A 25,433-nucleotide genomic window follows, 5' to 3' on the forward strand; every position below is an offset into this window, starting at 1 on the left:
CCAGCACAGAATGCTTGATCATCTGGACTAATGCTTTTAGAACAATAATGTCAGTAGGGGAGTAACAGTAATAGAGTTAAGGAAACTAATTCTATACTATACTAATACTAATACTAATTTTAATTAAATTAAAAATAATTTAATAAGCTTTACCATTAAAATCCACCTGGGTAAAGAGTAACCAGCAGTATATCCTGCCATCCCTGATGATTACCCTACTACAGGTAGTCCAGAAGGAATACCTGGTATCTAGACTGGACTACATTTAAAGGAGAAGATGGCTTTACATCCATCCTACTTCTCTGAACCTTCACCCTCCAAAATCTGAACTTTTGTTCTCAATTGATCGAGAAAGCTTGGAATTGTCATCTGGCTAAAGGACTAAGGAATTGTAAGAAAGTCAAAGGAGCCAAAATACCACACCTATTGCTGTCTGACATGGCCAGTGTGCAAATGAACCATTATTCAGCAGCTGCCAAAGTCTGCTGGTGCTGTCTTGCTTATTCAAAAACAGTTTGGTGGTTTATACCCCTGAAGTCATGTGACTTCAATAAAACAGCAAGCAGATGAATCTCCATCCATGATAATGGCATATGTACTGTAGATGCAGTGGTGGATGGACATGATGGATACAGTGAATGGTGTTCTGGAAATCAAAAAGAAATAGATTACACTAATCCACACTTTCTGTCAACGTGCAAAGCAAATGATACCATTCTTTTCTGAAACATGGACTTGCTGTCAAGGACTATTGAGATGCTTGATGTCTATAAACAAGCAGAAGAAGCAGCCTCCAGACCAGTGTACTAATGTGGAGGAGGGTAGTATGTGGCTGTTGCTGCGGGAGGGAAGGATTGATGTTTTAATGTTTAATGAAAGGTTAAAACATGCCAGCGCTCTGATCAGCGTGGACTCTTTAAAGTGCATTGCTGGCAGCTCAACAAAAGTCAGAATTTTAGTAACCAACAGAGGCTGCAGCATATAAGAATAAATACACCACGAAGAAGAGGATGAAAATGCTGGTTTGTGACAACACAGTAGGGTGATAATTAAGGACTGTATGAGGGTAATTCTGGATGTGCCAAAGCCAAACACCATAACAGGCCTGAGGACCATAACAAGCTAGACTCTGCTTGTTGAACTACTATTGAACCGATGTGTATGAATTCACTGAACTGCAACAGGACAACAAAATGAGAACAAATGGACATATTATGACCGAATGAATTGTCTTGATGTCCCAAAGTTGTAACTGGTATGACAGTCAGAAAAAATGCAGAACAAGAGTTGGTCAGCATTTTTGTCTCTGGTCTTTGTGAGCTTAATAGTGGCCTCACATAGACCTACCAATTAATGATATCTATGAGATTTCTGTTGGACTCAGTGTTTGTTGGTGGACAATGTACAGGGTTGTTTAACAGGTTGATAATTTAATACAGTATTTTAAGGTTTTTTGAGCCTGTCAGTTCAAGATAAGGAACATTATATGTGAAAGCATTTGAAAAGCAAGGCAGAAGCAGCTAATCAGGAAGCAGAACTCGGTAAGACTGACTTTGATATGGTGGTTATGATGTGCAAACTTACTTATGAAGTGTTACAACCCAAACATGCCACTTGTCCCAATGCTTCTGATGTAACCCTGCAACATACATCAGAAATATTAAAAAAGGACTTTTTAAATGCTCAGAATTACAGCAGGATTGCTAACTCTAGCTGTCATTCTGGTTATATTGGGTATGAGCTTCTCAATATGTTCTAAAAATCAAATTGGCTCATTTTACAATTTGCCGGCCTGTTGGGACCCTCAGTATAATGGTGAGCATGGTGCCAAAAATACAGTCAACATCACTGATTAAACCTCTTTTCATGATCAGAAGCTACTAATATGTAAAATGTTCTATACTGAGTTTACTAGGTGGTTGGTGTTGGGAATGGACATAATTCAAAACTGTTTTAGGTGATAAAATTCAGACTCAGTTTAAATTAATGTCTAACAATCGTGTTACATTTGAAAGGTCCTTGGGGAAAAAAGAAATTCTAAAACATAAAGCAGAGGTGTCAAACTCAAGGCCCGCGGGCCAGATCCGGCCCGCCACGTCATTTGATCCGGCCCGCGAGAGCTTAAGCGACTGTATGATTGTTGTGATGGTTCGAGTCGTTACAGAGACGCGCTTATAATTTAATGCGCTCCTGCGCCTTTAAATTCAAACTGGTGACCTCGTAGTCATGAGGCTTGTTCGACTTAACCCGGCGCTGCGCAGACCGATCGCCGCCTGGCTCGGTACGGTGCATGCCGGTTAGTTTTTTTTGTCCGACTTGCGTCGGCGCCACCGGCGCGTCTCGGTGACAGACTGGTTATAATCTCGCGAGAGCGCGGCGGCTGCAGGCGGCGGAACCAGTCGCTGCAGTTGCTCTCCACGGGCTGCGCTGCCTGAGAGACGGCTTGATGACGACAGAGCTTAATCCTCATTGGCTAGAAGCTCCGCTGAATCCTCTGGCGGTTGTTTCGTTTCATTCTTAAAGACCTGATATGTGCGAAATACTATCATGCTTTCTAGTAGCATGACAGTTTATTTTCGTACAAATTGCAACATATGTCATAATTATCATTCCATATCATGAAAAGACTCAAGTAAGCTACCTGATATTCTTTAATGTAACAGATCTTTTTATCTTGATGTTTTTCTAGAACTTCTGATGGTTCTTGTCTTCTAATTTTATTAATATAAAGCAATCTAAGTTGCTTTAATATTTTATATCTTAACTGTTTTAATACCACTATCACTATTACACTTTGATTTATTTTTCATTTTTCTCTGTAAACTTTGTAAACATTTTAAAAATGCTACATGAATAAAAATGTGTGGATGAGCATGGTGTCATGTTTCTTTACAAGAACCAAGGCCAGAAGGTAAGCTGTTCTGGAAGAACAAAACAATCTTGTTCAGATGATGATTGTGTTAAGAGATTCATCTTCAATAAACCACAGCCACTATTCATCATCAATGCCTAAATAACTGATTTGTCAGTGCTCGAAGAAGCACAAACTTCTACACAATTGTACAATGTACTTATTAACCACATTATTCATTAATGAATCATACTGGGCACATTGGTGAGCATACTGAAGTTTACTGTTTAACAATGCATCTATAAAATACAGTGGTGTGCGAACATTTGGGCACCCCGGTTAAAATTACTGTTACTGTGAACAGTTAAGCAAGTTGAACATAAAATGATCTCCAACAGGCATAAAGTTAAAGATGACACAAAAATTTTTTTTTATTATGTCTCTATAATAAACTGCATCTTGGTTGTGAGGTTGTAGTGAATGCTGTTCATCATTCTCTTCATCCTGCACATAATCACCTTGGTCTCCTGGCTCCAAGCAAACATTGTGTAGAATGCAACAAGCTGACACTGCTGAGCTGATGGACTGGACATTCCTCATGTGCAGGCATCAGAGTCTCCTAAACTTTGCTTTCAGAAATCCAGTGAGAATGATAAAATAGAACTGTTTCCTCTTAAAATATGCCAAGGGGTTTTCATAGTGTGGCTTCTGAATATGAATGTGGCATCCATCTACTGCACAGATAGTGTTTGGAAATCCAGCTGCTTGAAAGCCTAACAAAGAATTGTGCAGGGTTTGTCCTAAAGGACAGGAAATGTGGTGTGCCATGTGTGTATTTACCAGAGTACAAAACTCATGGAGATGTTTGGCAAGAGTGGATTTTGTGATACTGAATCGGTCTGAAATACCCCTATATGACTCCTGGTTCGACAGTGTCCATAGACAGGCTAGGACACTCTTTGTCAGTGGCAATTTTGTTTGCTGTGGATTCATATAGACAGGGCCAAACGTGTTTATAAGATCCTAAATAGTAAGTGAGAGAAAAGACGGTTATCATGATAACATTGAAACCATCTGGATGATTATGTGGCTTCCACATACTCTACGTACCTCCACTTGTCCTTTGGTGAGTCTGAAATGACCTCTAAATTCTGAGAATTTAGATGTTGTCCCCCTATAGAGGGGGACAACATCCTCTACAAAATGTTGTGTTTTTGGAACAAGCCTAAAGAAGGGTAAATGTGATTAAGTCCTTACGTAGACAAAATAATTATGTAGACCAGGGGTCCTCAAACTTTTTAACCAAAGGGCCAGATTACTGTTCTTCAGTGTTTCGGGGGCCGGACCGCAGGTGAAATAGTAAACACACCCAAAAAAGCTATTTACTATGTATACTTGATGTATTGTCTGTGCTTTGTATAATTGTAGTTCATAATGATAATGCAGAAATTTTATTTATTTCAATAATTTCCATTATCCTACCTCGTACAGTGTTTCCTTAAAAAATCAGTGTGAACTGTGAGCCTGCTTTTGCCTGATGAGAGTAAGCGTCAGGTTCCATATTTGTTACTGCCAGTCATAATAGCTAATAAATGTTGATCAGTGAGTCTGGATCTGGTTGGAGATTTAAGGTGTTTCAACTTCGAAAAAGTCTGCACACAGAAGTAGATGCTGTCGAAAACGGTAGTTACTTTGAGTGCATGTTTTATTGACATCGGGGAGCAATGGAAAGAGAAGCATAAAAATTAAACAATGTGCTTAAGTTTTGATTTTGGATGCATAAATGCGTTGATCTCCGGGAGCAGGACGTTAAAACATTTCAAAACTCGCCCCGACTCAGCCAGCGGATCTCAGTAAAGCACATCTTCAGCTCAGACAAGAATTCCTGAAACTGCCTATATATTTATTTACAGAAACTTATTTTGACACTTTATGGTCATCTATATTCACCACTATGGATTTGGAAAACAAACGCTGGGCTTAATTTGACGGCTTTCCTTTAACCTCCTCCCCCAACTGCAACCGGCAGCTCTCGCTGACCACCAAGGCGAGGCGCAGTTCATCTCGAACAAGCCTATGGCAACTAACTTTGACCTCGCTGAGTAGCCATGTGACTTTTACGGCAAAAGAACGCGGGGTAGCGTAGTCAGTAACGTAAACAATAATAAATAAATATAAATAATTATCTTGCAGTATAATACCAAAGCATCGTCTGTAAGTAGTGGCGTTTATATTCTCAGTTGTTTGTAATTGTTTAGTGAGTATATCGGCAGCGCTTAGTTACAAACTCGTTAGCGCTATTTTACGTTTGGTTAAATCTCATATTGTACCAGATGTAACACTCGACTACAGCTGTGTGCTTGTACTGTATTAAGTTCTTTATTGTTTTTATTGTTTGTATTTTTACTTCATTCTGGTGCACACAGTGTATCACACAGCTGGCGAGCAAATAAAACCGACTGTATTCTGAAGGGAGCTGTCTGTCTGTCTGTCTGTCTGTCTGTCTGTCTAACTGAGCAAGGGGGATAAACTATTAGAGGGCAGAACAATTGTCTTAAAAATACACTGTAAAATCCTACATTAACTGCATCTTTCAAAATGCAGGCTGATTTTGTGACTTGCAAAGTGACACATCCCGCCAGTAGATGATGTTACACATATTTAAACATGATCCTACAATGTACAACAAGATAAATAAGAAAATTAAGCAGAAGGAGGAAATTTAATGAAAGTGAAAACAAGTTTGTGCTTCAGGAAGAAAAACCGGTGCGTCTCTTGTGTTATGAGGCCGTGTCTGTGGTAAAGTAGGACAATATAAATGCAGAATTCAGCCTCCAAGAAAAACAGCAGACCGCAATCACAGCAGGATACGTTACAATCGGCCCTTTGAGGGCCACAATAATGCTGATGTGGCCCTCGGTGAAAATGAGTTTGACACCCCTGACATAAAGTGTTGTCCCAAGTAAAACATATTAGTCAACCGACCAAAGCAATCGTTCCATGTGTAGTGTTAAAATGATTATTATTATTTATATTATTATTAACATTATTATTGCTGTTGTTAGTATAAGGAGAGTGTATGAAAGAGAAGGAGAGGTTGTACTCCTCCCACAGGTATCCAGGTACGCTGTTCCCTCCCTCCTGCTGGCTATATAAAACCACTGTTACCTTCCAGTGAAGCGCTGTTCCTTTACACTCATCCTAGCATTCATCACTCCACTCGTCCCTCCATCAGCACTGTCTGAAGGTAAGATCTCTGTTCCAGTCTCTCAACACGTCTACATTAATGGCTTTCATTCAGTGTTACTCAGAGCCTGAACAGCTGCTTAATGTATAACTTGTTCCACTGTCATTTCTCTCTAATCCAAGGTTATTAAAAATTGTGTGTAGACTTTATCCAAAAAGACCAACCTGACTAGGTCTGATGGAGTACAAATGGAGGGGGGCTAAGTGAAAGGGATCTTAGTAATCGTCAGGCTAATTGTGTTTTCTTATCTGGAGAAACTGAAACTGGGTTAAGCAAAAAGGACAGCATTGTGTCCTGGACAACTAATCCAGAGTTGGCCAGACGGAGACGACTGTTTGATATGCCAATACAGGACAATGCCCACTGTCTCCGTCCACACCAGCTTTTCATCAAGTAATGGAACTCTGTCTTAATACGAAAAATGTTCCCAGCTGTCCTACAAAATGGGTTTTGTTTTGGGTAGGTCGAGCTTAATGGTTTTATGGAAAGCAGAGAAACGACATGTGCACTTGCTGCTGAGGAATATTTGGACTAGACTAAAGTGTGGGTTCTTTGCTTACTATGAGAAAAATGCCGAAATAAAGTGTCATAAAAATAAGACATTAAACCAACAAGAACCCAGCTCAAACATCCATAACATTCATTCATTCATTGTCTTATTTACCACCACTTTATCATAGTGTTGCAGTGGGTCTGATTCATTGGGCAAAGGGCAGGAAATACTCCTGACAGGTTGCCAGGTATATAGATGGATGGATGGATGGATAGATAGATATTGTTGGTTTAATATATTATTTATAATATATTATTTATTTATTCATTTTGCTCATAAAATTAAATGCTAATATTTTTCATAGTAAGCAAAGAAGGCAGACTTTAGTCTAGCCCAGATATTATACACACACATTTTTTCTATGTTGCATAACCTAACTGTGGTAATATATTTGAAACACAGAATATTACACAACAAGAAGAAAGAAACCTGTGGTGGTGTATCTGTATATTTTACTACACAATATTTAAGTACTATATACTATTTTCTAATGCCTGTTTCTACCCTTAACCACAACTTTAACTGTTAACTCAAAGTATCACAGTAGTCAAAATGTATTAGATAAAGTATTTGACTCGTTGCTGCTGTTCTTATAGCTGTGTTAACTCCCAGCAGGAATGTAGAAGGAACAGACAGACGCTGTACAATAAGAGATAAATGGATTTTATAGAGGTGTGAAGGGACTGGTGTGTTCACCACCATAAAAAAAGTGATTCTTCACCACTGAAAGACATTTATCATCTTATTTACATTTACTATTTACCTGTAAAATACAGCACAGGAGGTGATTTCTTATTTTATAGGACTTATTTTAAGGACTTTTCACACCAAACATAAGTTTTATCACTGATTACAGTAAGCATTTGCTTACAATCTACCCCTCATCCAAAAATTGTACAGATTAAAAAAAGGACCGAGTACAGATTATCAGGCTGAGGGTGATCAGTATGGAATCACATTTTAATTTCTTTGATTAAATTAACAAAGAAACAAAGGCACACAGTATCATCCTAGATGGGGAGCCGGGCAGACACACATTCACACACCCATTCACCTACAGGGCAATTCAGTGTCTCCAATTAACCTGACTGCATGTTTTTGGACTGTGGGAGGAAACCCACACAGACACAGGGCGAACATGCAAACTTCACACAGAAAGGACCCAGACCTCCCCGCCTGGGGATCGAACCCAGGACCATCTTGCTGTGAGGCAACAGTGCTACACACCGAGCCACCGTGCCGCTCATGGGCATATAATGTATATTAAATAAGAAGTGGGTGAAAATGTGTTTTATTTCAATTTATTAATGTCATAGTGCATTTCCGTGAATTGTAGGTACTGTCAAATATGAGTGATTTTATAGTTTGATTGCAATTGGATGGTAAAATCAGCCAAACATAGTTCCAAACCATGTGATGTAACAGCACACTTCCGATGGAAGATCATGAAGAATATACAGTGTATCACAAAAGTGAGTACACCCCTCACATTTCTGCAGATATTTAAGTATATCTTTTCATGGGACAACACTGACAAAATGACACTTTGACACAATGAAAAGTAGTCTGTGTGCAGCTTATATAACAGTGTAAATTCATTCTTCCCTCAAAATAACTCAATATACAGCCATTAATGTCTAAACCACCGGCAACAAAAGTGAGTACACCCCTAAGAGACTACACCCCTAAATGTCCAAATTGAGCACTGCTTGTCATTTTCCCTCCAAAATGTCATGTGACTTGTTAGTGTTACTAGGTCTCAGGTGTGCATAGGGAGCAGGTGTGTTCAATTTGGTAGTACAGCTCTCACACTCTCTCATACTGGTCACTGAAAGTTCCAACATGGCTCCTCATGGCAAAGAACTCTCTGAGGATCTTAAAAGACGAATTGTTGCGCTACATGAAAATGGCCAAGGCTACAAGAAGACTGCCAACACCCTGAAACTGAGCTGCAGCACAGTGGCCAAGATCATCCAGTGTTTTAAAAGAGCAGGGTCCACTCAGAACAGACCTCGCATTGGTCGTCCAAAGAAGCTGAGTGCACGTGCTCAGCGTCACATCCAACTGCTGTCTTTGAAAGATAGGCGCAGGAGTGCTGTCAGCATTGCTGCAGAGATTGAAAAGGTGGGGGGTCAGCCTGTCAGTGCTCAGACCATACGCCGCACACTACATCAAATTGGTCTGCATGGCTGTCACCCCAGAAGGAAGCCTCTTCTGAAGTCTCTACACAAGAAAGCCCGCAAACAGTTTGCTGAAGACATGTCAACAAAGGACATGGATTACTGGAACCATGTCCTATGGTCTGATGAGACCAAGATTAATTTGTTTGGTTCAGATGGTCTCAAGCATGTGTGGCGGCAATCAGGTGAGGAGTACAAAGATAAGTGTGTCATGCCTACAGTCAAGCATGGTGGTGGGAATGCCATGGTCTGGGGCTGCATGAGTGCAGCAGGTGTTGGGGAGTTACATTTCATTGAGGGACACATGAACTCCAATATGTACTGTGAAATACTGAAGCAGAGCATGATCCCCTCCCTCCGGAAACTGCGTCGCAGGGCAGTGTTCCAGCATGATAATGACCCCAAACACACCTCTAAGACGACCACTGCTTTATTGAAGAGGCTGAGGGTAAAGGTGATGGACTGGCCAAGCATGTCTCCAGACCTAAACCCAATAGAACATCTTTGGGGCATCCTCAAGCGGAAGGTGGAGGAGCGCAAAGTCTCGAATATCCGCCAGCTCCGTAATGTCGTCATGGAGGAGTGGAAAAGCATTCCAGTGGCAACCTGTGAAGCTCTGGTAAACTCCATGCCCAGGAGAGTTAAGGCAGTTCTGGGAAATAATGCTGGCCACACAAAATATTGACACTTTAGGAACTTTCACTAAGGGGTGTACTCACTTTTGTTGCCGGTGGTTTAGACATTAATGGCTGTATATTGAGTTATTTTGAGGGAAGAATAAATTTACACTGTTATATAAGCTGCACACAGACTACTTTTCATTGTGTCAAAGTGTCATTTTGTCAGTGTTGTCCCATGAAAAGATATACTTAAATATCTGCAGAAATGTGAGGGGTGTACTCACTTTTGTGATACACTGTATTTGTTTCTATCTCTACAGACATCATGGCATCCAGTCTTTCTATGCGCAGTTACTCCATGGGCAGGCAGCCCTCTTTCTCCAACCTGTCTCTGAGGGACAGTGGGCGCAGCCGATCCAAAGCTGCCGTCTCGTTTGCCGCAGCCAAGCCCCTTTCTCGTTCCAGCTCTATGAACATGGCTGACCTGAACAGCCTGGCTAACATGTCACTCAATGGTTTGGGAAACGGCACCAATGACAAAGAAGCCATGCAGAGCCTGAACAGCCGACTGGCCAACTACCTGGAGAAAGTGCGCTCTCTGGAAAAGTCCAACGCAGACCTTGAGCTCCGCATCAAGCAGCTTATGCTAGAACGTGTGCCCAAAGGCCACGACATAGATGCCATGCTGGCACAGGCTCATTCTCTGGAACACGAGGTAAAATGCACACTTCATGATCAAAATTTTGCTATATGTTTACCTTCTAAACTCACCAAATGTATTACATAATGTTTATATAAAGTTTAATAGGCAAATTTGATTTTGTAGGTATGCGTAAATTTCTATAAAAAGAACTCTGAGTGGCTCAACAGTAAAATGTTCTTCTTGTTCCCAGGAGATTATTAGTTTAGGCCAGTACTCTGCCAGGCGTCATTGGTCCTGCACTCTGAATAAAAAAGGTTGATTGAAGCAACCTGCCAATCAAACGCTTACATAAAGCTTGTGTACGTAGTGGGGTGTAAGTGTCCCCTAATACATGCTTTATGATAGTGCACTGACAAAGGTTTAAAAAGTCTCTGTGGTTATCGTATAAGGTCTTTTATAAAGCACGTTACATTGCCAGATTGCCGATGTCTAATAGGACAAACTTAGAACTAGTAGATGTGAATTGGCAATGATTAAATTAGCCAAAAAATACAGACAAAAGGATGAAGCGGTATTAAATAAATGGTTTTATGTCTATGTACCCAATGCCATCCAGCCTCTCCATGCTGCCCTTGGTCACAAGCATATATTTTGTCATTTAGACAGTATTATGAACCCCCAGACTACCAGATCATGGCCTTTGTTGTAAAGCCACCTGATCTGATGATGGCCAAAGAAAAAGCGGTGAAGCAGTACGGGGGTCAGCATCTCAGGTTGCCACTGTCTGAAATAAATGAGCCCATTAACAGCATACCAACTCAATGGAAAGACTGTAGAATTGTTATAATCCAAAAAATAAATGCGATCGTATAATGTTTGTAGACTTTGGTGTTTTTGATCTTCTCTCCAGCTTCAGGAAGTTTAAACATTACAGCTGATTTTAGATGTTCTGCATCATCATCATAGGTGCAAGAAAGGATGAGAACAAAATAGGGATAGCCTAGTGGGTAGAACATTGGGCTATCAACTGAAAGGTTTAAACTGAGAGTTCAAATCCCAGCTCTGCAATGCAGCCACTGTTGGTCCCTTGAGCAAGGCCCTTAACCCTCTCTGCTCCAGGGGCGCTGTGCGATGGCTGACCCTTGTGCTCTGACCCCAGCTTCCAAATCAAGCTGGATATGCGAAGAAAGAATTTTGTTGTACTGTACACAAGTATATGTTTATATGACAAATAAAGGCTTTCTATTCTATTCGAATAGCTCTGAATCAACAGAGCTGTTGGAATCACTCCTAAAGCACAAGTTCAATGTTGTACACCCTGATACTTCATCATGGGGTACCAACTTGGGCTGCATTATATCTTTAAAGAACTGTGAAGGTCTTTGTTTTCATCTTGGTTTAAAGACCTGAACCCTGTCAGCAGGACTTTTAAAGAGACGTTAAGTCAAACATACCTGAGATGCAGCTCATTTACTGTAAATCTCTGCTAATTATTAGACAACCTTTAATGATTACACATACCCAAACATCTACCCAGGACCAAGCAGTTATACTTTAACCTATCAGGAATGTGATTTTTAATTAGATTGGAGCTAAGATGGAGATTAAATATTTAGAAGCATCAGAAATTAAATGATGTGCTCTCAGGCTAATAATTCTTGTATGCCAATGTCACCCAGGTCAGGAAGAAGACGCTGGAGAACGCTCGCATCATGTTGGAGATTGATAATGCCAAGCTGGCTGCGGATGACTTCAGAATCAAGTGAGGGAAGATGACTGTTGAGCATGGACGCCATGCATTTAACTTTTTGAGGGGCTCAGTTATTCATCATTATATACGTATTATGTACAGGTCACAGGGACATCCAAACTAGGTGGAGTTTATTTCTGTCTATTTGCATTCATGTCAAATAAGTGACATGAGCCGTGGTTATATTAACTCAGCTGGTTAAAATAAGTGAACTAGTAACCTACCATCTCAGCTGGATGTCCTTTAAGAGTACTGTATGTCTAGTCACAGCATACATTATAGAGCAATGGGATGAGTTTATACTTTTTAGGGTGTAGTTCTATGGCATTATATGAACAAAAGTATTGGGACACCTGTGTTTCAGCTTCAATTGCTAAGATGTGTAATAAATCAATTATATAAAGAAAATTATATGCTTTCGAATTTGTCATGTTGTAGCATGACTGTCCCCCTGTGTACAAAGCAAGATCAATAAAGACATGAAGAAAAGCTCGATTTAAATTAACTACAGTGTCCTACACAGAGCCCTGACCTCAGCCCCACTGAACAGCTATCTTGACCAATGTCAGTGCCCAGTCATACACATGCTCTTTTGACTGAAAAGGCACAAATTCCTAGAGACACACTTTGTGAGAAGCCTTCGAAGACTGGGTGTTGTTATAGCTGAAAAGATCACATAGAGGTCCCTTAATTTGAATAATATTTGTTTTTAAAACGGGATTTTCAACAAGCTTATGGTCAGGTGTCCAAATACTTTTGTCCTGCCTTATGTACCCTATGTATGAACATGTATGCACACACAAATGTGCATGTGCTCTTTAAAAGTGCCAAGATTATCAATGGCAAGATAGTTGTCAATGCTTAGAATCTAAGAATTGACTCTTTAGAGGATTTACTCAATACACATGAACTAAGGTGGTAAATCATGCAACGTTTTTTTTCATGACCCACCCTATTGCTATAAATAACTATGTAAATTTAACAGATAAATAAAAACAAGATATTTTATATATGCATGATGCTGCTGCTGTTGGAAATTAAACAAATCTTGACCAATAATGACCAGTCTAAAACCAACAGTACCATTGTTTTGTGCTATTGTTTAGTTTCAACCATAATCTAACAGATGCGGTTAAACCCAGCAAGGCCTTTAGGTAGTGGCTGAATATTTGAATTAGATGGAAATTTTGGCAGGTGGCTCTTTTAGATCAGGGCTGGTCACATTATAATTAGTTAAAGGTGTCATCCTGAGCCTAATCTTTAAATCTAAACGTAATGCTAACACTAGCTAATGATAGACGTTTCTTCTCGTTTCAGATGGGAAACTGAAAGTGCTATGTGTCAGTCAGTGGAGAGGGACTGTGTGGCCCTAAAAAAAGCAAAGTCAGACCATGACCAGATCATCGCCACACTCCGTGGAGACCTGGACAGCCTGAAAGAGGAGCTCTACTTCCTCAGGAAGAACCATGAGGAGGTACATATTGCTCTGCCGATGTACATCAGTTACAACTGGTTAATATTTTCTAGTCTTTTTATTTGGTGAAATACAGGGTTAAAAAGCTAAAAACTTTATGTTGTTGAGAGACCACTGGTTTAAACCTGACTAAAGCAAATTCATATGTGTCCAGGAGTCCTAGAGCATAATTAATCCTCTACCTTCCTCTTCCATTCTCAGCCACCTGTAGGTCCATGTATATAGATTGGGGCAGACAGTTTATTACTCAAGTAAAAGCAAGAGTCATTTTGATAATTACTCGATTAAGGTGCTCTGGTGGTGCAGCGGGATATTTTGCTAGCACACCAGTGCAGAGATTCTGAACTCATCGGCGTTGCCACCGGTCAGCTGGGCACCATCTAGCGGGCATAATTGCCATTGCCTGCAGCATGGGTGAAAAAGGGTTCCACTAATGGCTGCGCACGGGTCGGAGGAGGCGTGAGAGGCAATATACCCACCTCAACTGCAATCAGGGATCCCCCAGCAGTGGAAGACAAATTGACTACACCAAATTGGGAGAAAAATGGGAGATAAATGCATAAAATAAATTAGAAAGTTGTTCTAAAGGTAGAGAACACATATCTTGGCCCCTGTGATGTTCTGGACTGGTTTTAAATGTGGTGCATCATCTCTGTAAATAGTTACTGGTCTTAGTGTAAAGTTGCTATAATGCTAGTAGCCTAACATACCAAATCATGCATGAGTCTATTCATGTGCAAACGCTAAAGACAACAGTAGGTAATGTAAGATGTTCATCAAATATTTATAGACTTAGTTAATAATTAAGTTAATAATGAAGGAGCTTCCACCTACTCTGAGCTACAGCGTGGTATCAAGTTCTTAACATACACACTTGTATGCACATGCAGAGTCCACACCCGAGCAAGCAAACACTGGACTGACACACATACACACACTTAACATAATCAAATAACATTTAAAAGTGTTACAAGAAATTAATCACTTTTACTTTGCTTTGCTTTCTATCTTTCTCTCTGTCTGTCTGTCTGTCTTTCTTTCTTTCTTTCTTTTCTTTCTGTTAGGAGAAAGATAACCTGCGTTCACGCATAGCCCAGGAAGAAGTCAATGTGGAGGTCGATGCTGCTCGTGGTCCAGAACTGGGCACAGTGCTGTCTGAACTGCGCTCTCAGTATGAAGGTATCGTTCAGAAGAACAAAGCCGAGGCAGAGGACTGGTACCGCAAAAAGGTCAGTAGTGGCTGGAGAGTGGGGTGAAGATGCAGTCACCCATACAACCTCATGAGTGATATCATTGTTAGTATAACGGTCACCTATCGGACACATTTTGGTCTTTGTGGTGAAGGAATTTTTAGCTTCTGTGTAGCAGTTCTCTAGTGTGTGGGTGCTGTGGTTACAATAATAAAACACAGAAACTTAGTGATAAAGTATTTTATGTACTTTTCAATAAAAAAATATTTTACATGTTCTCCCCTCATCCTTCTTTGTACTGGCCACCACTGCATCATGCATGACTTGCACGGTGGCTGAGCAAGACAGCATACAAACACACATTCTGTGCAACCTTCTGGCTTTCATTTTACCATACAGTAACAGACTCCTACTTAGGGCCATAACATACACAGAGGAACACACTATACTCCTAGAACTCCTCCCCTACCTACACCGATGCCTTGACGAGACAGTAGTCTTACTGTTTCAAGTGAAAAAAGAGGTTCACATCCGGTCTCTTCTTTCTCAAAAACAGCCACTGGTGTCTGTGTCTGCACAAGTGTGTCTACTACTAATAAAGGTGCGGAGCACATAATACAGCAGACCTTTGAGAATATCTCCACCTAAAATTTTTTGTTACTGTGTCACGTATAGACATCAGTACCCAGGAGGTTACAGACTCATCCACAGATTTTTGTCTGTAAAATGATGTGAATGCAAAGTGGGATGATCAGGTTTAACTACATTGTTAATGGCATGCAACAATATGTACTGTATGTGTGTATGTATCTGTATACAATAACTTGAAGTCATTCCAATGTTGTGTACAGTAAATAATATGCATATGTATCATTGGTAGTGCATTCATTTTTTGACTAACACCTGCCCGTCCTTTCCTGTCTTGTGCTGTCTTATGGCTGTAGCTGGAGGTGGTGCAGACGGAGGTACGTGAGAGTAACGAGGCACTGCGGGGTGCTCAGAGCGAACTCACTGAGAGACAGCGCTTCCTGCGAACCCTTGAAGTGGAACTGGAGAGCCTTCACAAACAGGTCAGAACCACTAACAGGGAAGGGACATTTAAACCAGTGCTTCTGTTTCCAGCTTGAACTTCAACCCTTATGCTTACACAGTTTCAGCACAGCAGGGGAATTTAAAACGCTGCCCTTTTCACTGTGGTACCAAACAAATCCCTGAGTGCTGCGCGGACACATTGTCGTGTCCTACTTTTTAGGTCCAGAGTGGAAGAACATGATCCTTAGACTGATTGGGTCAGTCAATTTCAGGTCAAACTCAAGAATGTGATGCTAATGTGGCCTGCCTGAGTGAGCATTTGTGCCCACGGTGCACTCAATAATCCCTCAGTATCACTTCGAATGAAAGGCAGCTTTTCTCATGAGAGTTTACGTTTCACTTAAGAGCCAATCTCGCTCTGGATCAGGAACGGCCTGTTTTATTTCTGCTGATTTGAACTACTCGAATTTATTTAAGTAAACAGATCACATAGGGGTCTGTTTGGTTACAGTTTCAGCACTGCAGGAACCTGACAATGCCATGCAAAACATAACACAAACATCCACATCTTTTTTACCTTTTTACATTCGGCCTTTTCATGAGACTTCTTTATACAGAGTAGAAAAAATTTTTATTTTCAGTGCAGGACTATCAGCACTAGGTGTTTGTCAGTAAAATGTCAGTCATTTACATGAGTTCACAGCAGTCAGTCTTTACATGGCAAACTCACAGTGCAAATAAGATTGGTAGGCAAAAGTTCAAACTTGTTGAACTTGGACTTCTAATTTGCACAAGTGCGTTGGTGTGGTCACTTCTAAAGGACAAGTGCTTGCCATATAGTAGGTCCAGACTGGTAAAACCCCTAATCAGCACAATATTAACTGATATTTTATACCATATAACCCAACCTGACTACTGTCGTGGAAAAATAAGGTGAGATAATAAATGAAAACAAAGATTACAGTTGACTGGATTGGAAGAATTTATTGGCAGAATCGTGGGTTCTTACAGCAGTGGAATAGCTGAAGAACAAGGAACAGAGCTGTGGGCCTCCCTTTATACTGCTCTAGTCACATCACACTCTGTGCTAACTGTTGTTACAACAGACATGTTACTTATCTCTGTACTTAAGTCTCCCAGTCACATCTCAAGCAACCATGTGACTAAGGATTTAATGCATAAACAGCATAAAACTAATAATTAGGCTATATTAAGCATAAAATCACTTTATCATTATAAATCACTTTATTTTTTACATTTCCATTATTTTCACAAATGCTTAATGTTCTCCTTTGGAGAAAGTTTATGCTTGTATAACTATGCAGCAGTTTAAAACCATAATATAGGTACAACTTGGGTTAGAAAGAAGTTAATAATGAAGGGACACACTGGAAAGTACACGCCACTGTTTTAGGTCAGGCAAGTGATCATTTAGAAAAGAGTTGAGCTGATTTAACAGCTAGATATCTATCATTTCACCTCCTGTGAGACAGTACAGAGTTTCATGGTGCTTGTCTTCCTTCACACCTGACAAAATGAGCAAGACTTGTGGCTTAAAGGTGGAAAGTACAAAGTGTGGGTTTAAATGGTGCTCTCTTTAGGATGGAGGCAGGATTTTGGCTTTGTAGGCAGCCACATTGTTAAATGTAACGCCAGTGTGATGATGTGGGGTATCTGCGTAGCTGCTTTTTAATCAGTTACAGTGTTGTGATGGTGCACAAGGCAAGACCTGCCAGAAGACAGTATTAGTCCAGTCTCAAGATGGTGAATGATTAACCAAGCACCTGAGTGGCATCCATGGAATGAAATGATTAAATTCCCCTGATGCTGGAACCTGAATAACCAGGTCATGACATTGTCTTAAAGTTAACAACTAGAGTGATGTGGGTGCTTGAGTGGCACAGCGGTAAAACATGGCAGCCCACCATTGCCATTGAGATTTCAAGCATTTTAGTTAAAAGCTTAACTCTAAAGCTTTGCCTACATTGACATAATTGCCTATGTCCAGGTGAAGGTGGGCCAAAAGCATTCCTCATTGCTGCTGCAATTATGGCCTCTGCTGGCTGGTTGATTGTGTCTGGACATAGACGGGAATAATGGAAAATGGTTGCGTGATTCTCCGTATGCAACACCTCGGTATGCAGGTGAAAAGAAGTGGTTGGCAACTGCATGTGTCAAGGGCCCTCCAACAAAAATTAAGCTTTTATAAAAGACTACAGGGATTTTATATACATATACATACCTCAAGGAATAGTTATTGGTTTAATTTTGAACATTAAACCATGAGCTGACATTCATAATGAAATGTCTACAAGACATTTTGAGATCCAGGTTTGAAAGGACATGGTCTCTTTATGGATACAGCATGAGAACACAAGGAAAAGCTATGTATTGGCATGTTTCAGTCTAAAGAGCAGTATAAAGTTGCGTGAACAAGCCCACACCTTCACCGAACCGGTGACTACATAGACATAGATAAGATAGACAGCTGATTGTAGACGGCACATACTGTAAAAGATTCTTAGACAAAAAGAAACGGAGTGATACTGGTTTATTTATTAAAGTCTTTGGTGTCTGAAGTCTTATTGAGGTCAGGGTCAAGTATTGCTATCTAAAGCTGTAGGAACTTCACCAGATGTTAAGGAGCTGTTCATGAATGAGAAGATGAATGGAAGGGGGCCTTGTGAAATTGACCAAAACATTGTGGATAGGAGGGAATCCAGCGACAGGTGCAAAGATTGCTGGGCAAACAAATGATAGGCTGTTCAGCTTTGAAAGAGTCTTTGTAAGTGAAGCCCTTTGTTACAGCTGTGACTAAGTAGGAGGAAATTACAAAGAAAACGTTCATTCATTTATTATCTGTTTTACCACCCATTTATCCTGGTCAGGGACGTGTGGGTCGGATTCACTGGGCAAAAGATAGGAAACACCCTGGACAGGTCGCCAGTTCATCACAGGGCACACACACACACTTAGGGCAATTTTTAGCTCCAATCAGAGTCCATTGGACTTGTGGGAGGAAACTGGAGACCCCGGGGAAAACCCACATGGATGCAGGGAGAACATACAAACTGCACACAGAAAGGAATAGAACCCAGGTCCTTCTTGCTGTGCAACACATCATTGCCACTTCGCAGCCACTGAGGCTCCCCATTAACATGCACCAGACACGCTGCGCCTCTTTTTACACTTCTTCTACTTCCTTGCAGACGTTAGTTTGTTCCTGTAGTTGTATTTTTTGTGCCGTTTGGCATGTTTACTCAGGCTAAGCATGTGGTTATTTACTTTACATTTCATAAGTATGTAAATAAATGCAATGCCCTGTAATAAACCGGTCTCGTGCCCAGGCTGTATGGGACCGAGCTCACACCGCTCTGCACCTGATAAAGAGCTCGCTGTAGATAAATGAATAAATTTATCTAGTGAGTAAAATGAGTACATTTACATAGAAATGTTGTAAATGGAGGCTCAGTTATAACGAGACTCTGTGTGCTGATGTGTGTATCAGTTCCTTATCAGTAGGAACTGAATATAGATGACTGTGTTTAATGAGGATGTTTTACTGACAGATGGAACAGATTTACACACACACACACACACATCCTGACTCAACCTGCTAAGGCACCACTTTCATAGTGAACCTGGTGGCGTGTGTTAATTGTGTATAAACTTTTCTGTATCTTTAAAGCCAATGTTTTGTTTTATTCCTAGCAAAAAATTTGTTTCAGTAACAAACATTTATGTAATTTTACTTCAAGTTACACTCCCTATTTTACAGCTAACAAAGCTGCTAAACTAAAATACTAGTAAAAAAAAAAAAAATAGTAAACTGAAATATAACTGAAAAATTTGAAGTAACATAAACTGAAATAAAAGTAATAAAATAAACCAGAATAAAAATAAACTAGCTTTTAGAATATTGTCTGTTATACTCAACAGAAATTAAAGTTATAGTATATAACCTTTGGGAATTTGGAGACCTCTTATGTTATATATAGCACTGTCGCCTCACAGCAAGAAGGTCCTGGGTTCGATCCCAAGGTGGGGCGGTCCGGGTCCTTTCTGCATGGATTTTGCATGTTCTCCCCGTGTCTGTGTGGGTTTTCTCCGGGAGCTCCGGTTTCCTCCCACAGTCCAAAGACCTGCAAGTGAGGTGAATTGGAGACACTAAATTGTCCATGACTAAAATATTTATATATATTATATTATATTTATATTTATATATTTATATTTTTGGCATTTAGCAGCAACTTACTTTACAGTTACAGTATACTTTCTGAGCAATTGAGGGTCAAGGGCCTTGCTTAAGGGCCCAACAGCAGCAACCTGGCAGTGGTGGGGCTTGAACCTTCTGATTAGTAGTCTAGTACCTTAACCACTAGGCTATAGCTTGCTCTTATTCTGAAATTAAGCTATAGCTTTAAATGAAATGGTTAGATCTACCCCAGGTGACCTACGGTAGTACAAGAGCACAGTGTTTCATAGACTTTCATAGAGTTTCTGTAAGTCAAGATTTCAGCTTTTTTAAGATGAATAATCTAGGAAACCATCATTTATTTGCTTTCTGGAATGTTTCTGTCTACACTCCATCAGTAGAGAATCAGAATCATCTCCTTTAGAGCCTGGTTATATTTGCAGCAGATATAAGAGATGATGGCTCAGCGTGCATGTTCACCCACATCCTTACAGATCGGTAGTTTTGTGTGGAGTACTTTTGTGCATTCTACAAAATAGTGTATTTAATATAGTTATGCCATGTTCTGTTTTCTATAGGCATTATTATTATGTATTAATAATTATGGGTAGAATTTGGGCTATCAGTCAGAAGATTGTCGGTTCACTGTTGGGCCCTTGAGTCTGCTACAGGGGCACTGTACAATGACTGACCCTGCACTCTGACCCCAGCTTCCAAACAAGCTGTGATATGCAGAAAAATGATTTAATTGTACTGTAGACAGTATAAATATATACAGTATACGTATATGAGACAAATAAACGCATTCTTTTCGTAATCTTATACAATGCATTGTTAGTTAAATTTGTGTACAGCAAAACAGGAACAGCAACTCGACCCAGACCTACATGTGTTTTACAACACAATATCATATTACAAAACCTGTATATATCATCACAGTGAGCCAGAGCTTTTCCATCAATATTAATGTACTCATTCTCATACCATTCCACCAAATTTACATTGCAAAACCTGGTTCTAAGCTGCCAAGTTTACTCCGTTCAGGCCTGTTAAACCAGCTGGTCAGGAAACAAGAAACCCACGCCGCTGGGAATAAAAATTCCCAAGAAGCTAAAACAGTTCAGGATTTGCATCTTTATTTATTTTTAGAAATTATCAGCTTGGGTGGCATGGTGGCGCAGTGGGTAGCGCTGTCATCTCACAGCAAGAATACAACATCATACCAGATGCCGTACTGCCAATCTATGTAACCTGCGCTCACTGTCTGACTGGAATATCGTGTCTTCTAGGTTGCAGCTCTGGAGGGGAACCTGGGTGAAACAGGCCAAAAGTACGCGGCGGAGATGGAGCACCTGCAGGCCCAGCTGAACCAGCTGGAGGAGGATCTGTCCCATCTTCGGCTCGACATGCAGCGCAACAAGACCGACTACGAGCAGCTGCTGCGCATTAAACAGAACCTGGAACTGGAGATCGCCACCTACAGGCGCCTGCTGGAGGGAGAGGAGGCGTGAGTGTCTAATTTTGCTATTGGTTCTTCAATCTAAAACTACCATGGGTTTTCTGGATTTCTTTTCTATTAAATTAGAGATCACATTTTAATTGTATATAGGGCATTTTATTTAAAGTGATTATTATTTTATCTTTATTTCTTTCCTGCAGCATTAAGGAAGTCCCTGCTCCTCCCAAGAGTAAGTATGCGAGTCTGCAGGGTATTCAATGTCAACTGTTAAATAATAAATGATCAATTTATACCAGTTTAATCATGTGACTTACATACATTGTGATAAGAGCTGTAAACACAATGCCAGCTTCTATGCTTGGTTTCCCAAAACGCACCCACTGTCCTGAGATACAGTAACAGACCAACAACTCTAACCACACTAAACCAGACATAAAGATAATTTAGGATTAAAATGATTTGATCTTAAAATATTTGTTAGAAAAGTTAATAAATGGTATTAAATAGCTGCATACTAGTTTGTGTAGTTTTCACATGACTGAAGGTCCTGTATGAGCTCCGAACACAGGCTGTATCTTTAAACTAATGGCATTTTAAAAGCTGTTAAAAGAGCAACCTCCCAAAACACAGCAGCACACCCCTGGCAACGCAAACCTTACACCTCCATGTGTGTGTGCTGGCGTGACTCTTAAAAATGTTTTCTGTCTGTGTGTACTTTACAGCTGAGTCTGAATGTTCTCCTGTACTTTCTAATGTCTTGGATTATTCTGCACCTTGACTATGCTGACTATAGTATTCACATCAAGAGTGTAGGGAGGTATTTGGGACACAGCCTGTGTGCGTATACATTTACATTTTCAGCATTTAGCAGACACCTTTATCCAAAGCAACTTACAGTACGGTATACAGTCTGAGCAATTGAGGGTTAAGGGCCTTGCTCAAGGGCCCAATAGCAGCAACCTGGCAGTGGTGGGGCTTGAACCAGCGATCTTCTGATTACTAGTCCAGTACCCTAACCACTAGGCTACGGCTTGCTTTTTTAATTAATTACTCAATTCTGAAAAATTATTGATGGGTGCTTGGATGAAATGTGCTAGCCCACCAGGGTTTGAATCCCAACATTGCTATCAGTCGGTCTGGCGTCTCCACAGACATGACTGTCTATGTCTGGGGGAGCAGGAACGGGGGTTTGGTTGACCAAAGCCCTGCCATGGATTTGAACCTGTCCAGGATATTCCTGGCCTGTGGCTAGTGTTTCAGAAACCTGCAGTGTGTCTTACCACACACTTTTAGGCACTCAACTGGGTCAAACTATGTTTTATTTTCTAATTAAAAAAACATTTTTCAAATATCTGCAGGAGGCAAATTTTAACTTTACACATATTTATACACAATAAGCTCAATCATTACAAAAGTTTGGAAACATTTCCAGGTTTTCCACCTGGACATTCTGTGTTATTGACACATCCAGCCTCCACCTTAGTGATAACAGTTAAAGACTTTTCAAAATGTTCAGCCGCTCAGGTGGCACAGCAGTAAAACACACTAGCACACCAGGGCTGACATTTCGAACTCATCGGTGTGAAACTCAGCTCTGCCATCCGGCTGAGCTGTGCGGCTACATGAACAACAATTGGCCTGTTGTTCATACAGGGTGGGAGCCGGATAGGGACTCCTCATAACTGATGCAGTTACGACCTCTGCTGGCTGGTTGATGGCACCTGCACAGAGTTAAGGAATAATGTGGACAGGGTGTGGCTCTCCGTACACAAAGCTGATCGGCATATGAACTGATGAAAAGATGCAGTCGGCTACTGCACACGTGTCAGAGGGGGAGTGTGTCAGTCGCGCTCTCCTCAATCAGCAGTGGGGATCAGCATCAATAGAGAGGAAGCGTAATGCAATCGGGTAATTGGATACGACTAGATTGGGAGGAAAAAACTTAATGCAACTTGTGTGTTCATTTAATATACTTACCTGCAGTGCCTACATCCACTTCAGATGTACGCTTGCCTTTTGACTTTGTACTAACAAGAAAGTACGTCATTATAATCAGAAATGAAAATATGTGCATAGAAAAACAAAATTAACATAAAAAGTGCACACATTACAAACAAATAACATCAGCACACTGTTAAAAACTGCTGTTGGTAATTACGGCTTATGGAGCCCTGCTGGTGACCTGTATAAATACATATAACGTGTGGTCATGACACAGTAAAGCGTGAGAACGAGATAATTAAGCCGTGTCCACAATTGAATGAGCTGTGGGAATGGGATCCTAATGCATGACTCAGTAAGGTAAGGCGTGGCAATACAATCCTTTTATTTCGACCACAGCTAACATAAAGCATACAGAATCATATATTCGCTCTCAGGGGATTCATGTATATGACAGTCCGAGAAAGGTAAGCTTGGCTTTATATAACCTTACGCTCTAAAGTTTTAACCCAAACCCGACCAAGCTTTATTTTTATTTATTAGGATGTCACCAGCTGTGATCTGTACAGCTTCAATGCATGTATGATAAAATCAAATTGTTACTTGTTGTTTACTTAATCTCATTTAAGGGTTGTGGTGGGTCTGGCACCACACAGAAACACTGGGCAGGAACCCACCCGTGCATCACTATACAGACAGTTTGAGTGAGCCAATCCACCTTCTGTATGTTTTGGGTGGTGGAAAAAATTAAAACTATCCAGAGGACCCCACACTGACATTGGAAGAACATGCAAAAGTCATTACCAACAGGTCTCCAGATCCCTTGTGCTGCTTTGCTTCTATCTGCTCCGCCACTGTGCTACCTTAATAAATAACACATTTTAATATAGAAAGAACAGCTCTAAAGCATACGATGTATTGTTACACCTTTACTCTCCAGATTACTCATGAGCTTTCTTGACTGTTACTGTTTTGTGTATTAATTTTTCTCTGTAGAAGAACCTGAAGTCCGTACCAGGAAGATTGTAAAGGTGGTAACCCAGACCATGGTCAACGGCAAAGTGGTGGACGAGTCGAGTGAGGTTGAACAAATTGAGGAGTCTAAGAAGTGAAAACAAGAGCATTTTAACCCAAAATAAAGCTCTCATTGTTTATAAGGGTCTGTACTCGCTACTCGCCTCTCAGAGGCCCTCTGAATTACTCTCCAATATCAGTTTCAGTCTCATCAAAGCCTTTTAAGATCATCTTTCCTACTTCATTTTCAGTTCAAACAAAGAGTCCACATTACCGGAGAGGCCCCCCCTTCCACACCACACAAGTCCTGCCTTTGTTCTGCTTTAACGTTTTTATCAAACTGAGAATCCGCTTTTCCTTTTCCTGCTTGAAATTTAGTTTCTAGGATTATATAAGACAAGAGATGAAAGTAGCATCTTATCTTTTGTAGTAAGTTTTGTTTTTGAGATGATGATTGGTAGAGTAGGTACCTGTCTATAAAACTGTAAAATAAAAATAAAGTCCTTCACAAAACAAACATTTTGTATGTGCTGTTATTTGTATTAGCATTTTGCTTCTGTGAGATTATTTTAATTAATTTAATAGTGCTGTATAGGACAGATACTGTAGGCTTGAGTTCAGGTAAGAAGCCAAAACATTAAAACCACCCACTTAAAATGCTGTCAAATGAGCTCTGACCTGCCAAGACATGTGAGAGAGCACTATTGGCGTTTAGAAGACGCTTTTATCCAAAGTGACCTACAATTGTGACTGGATACAGTGCAAACTATTGGGGGTTAGGGGCTCACTCAGAGGCCCAACAGTGGCAACTTGGTGGTGGTGGGGCTTGAAACAGCAACCTTCTGATCACCAGTCCTTTATCAAGTCAGCCCGGCATTCAATATATCCCTGCGATGCACATTTCTGAGGTCCTAATGTTTTGGTTCATCAGAATATATATTTGACTTTTCTTTGTTTTTTTTGTTTTTTTTTTACTTGTTTGTGTTTAGTGTTCTCTTTCTCTTTTAGAAAGTAATAAAAAATACTCTGGGAATCTAATAAAAAGTAATAACTAATGTCCAGCGCTCTGAGTGTTACCAGTGGCATCAGTCATGGAAGAGGCTTGCCTCAACATGAAGCTGGTCGTCAGGCCAAATTGGGCATTTGGCATTTGGGGCTCATTGTTTAATTCATTTAATTCATTTTAGAAACACTTTTAAAAACATTTATTCACGATGGAACATTAAGTGTAAATTGGTGAGTATTTGGGTTGTGTAACTGCATTTCACCCAGTGATTCCGAGAA

At 40.4% G+C, this 25,433-nt stretch overlaps 1 protein-coding gene across 2 annotated transcripts; it reads left to right on the forward strand.

Annotated features, from left to right (window-relative positions):
* The first annotated feature begins 5,413 nt into the window (after nucleotides 1–5,413).
* Nucleotides 5,414–24,666, forward strand: si:ch211-243g18.2 (uncharacterized protein LOC559906 homolog). Of its 2 annotated transcripts, XM_063014119.1 has the most exons (9): nucleotides 5,426–6,098; nucleotides 9,772–10,166; nucleotides 11,774–11,856; nucleotides 13,162–13,318; nucleotides 14,383–14,547; nucleotides 15,453–15,578; nucleotides 21,025–21,242; nucleotides 21,395–21,423; nucleotides 24,132–24,666. In XM_063014119.1, the coding sequence occupies exons 2-9, from the start codon at nucleotides 9,777–9,779 to the stop codon at nucleotides 24,245–24,247; spliced, it is 1,284 nt and encodes a 427-aa protein (XP_062870189.1). In that variant the 5' UTR covers nucleotides 5,426–6,098; nucleotides 9,772–9,776; the 3' UTR covers nucleotides 24,248–24,666. The 2 variants fall into 2 exon arrangements, with proteins under 2 accessions (XP_062870190.1, XP_062870189.1); XM_063014120.1 differs by lacking the exon at nucleotides 21,395–21,423 and having other exon boundaries at nucleotides 5,414–6,098; nucleotides 24,132–24,219.
* Nucleotides 24,667–25,433: the final 767 nt, after the last annotated feature.

The sequence above is a fragment of the Trichomycterus rosablanca genome, chromosome 18, assembly GCF_030014385.1.
Source record: "Trichomycterus rosablanca isolate fTriRos1 chromosome 18, fTriRos1.hap1, whole genome shotgun sequence".
Lineage (NCBI taxonomy): Eukaryota > Metazoa > Chordata > Actinopteri > Siluriformes > Trichomycteridae > Trichomycterus > Trichomycterus rosablanca.

Excerpts from the sequence above, each read along its gene's own strand:
- si:ch211-243g18.2 (XM_063014119.1), top strand. The coding sequence starts at position 9,777 with ATGGCATCCAGTCTTTCTATGCGCAGTTACTCCATGGGCAGGCAGCCC. Across the intron at positions 10,167-11,773 it reads CTCATTCTCTGGAACACGAG|GTCAGGAAGAAGACGCTGGA; the intron begins GTAAAATGCACA and ends AATGTCACCCAG. Across the intron at positions 14,548-15,452 it reads AGGACTGGTACCGCAAAAAG|CTGGAGGTGGTGCAGACGGA; the intron begins GTCAGTAGTGGC and ends TTATGGCTGTAG.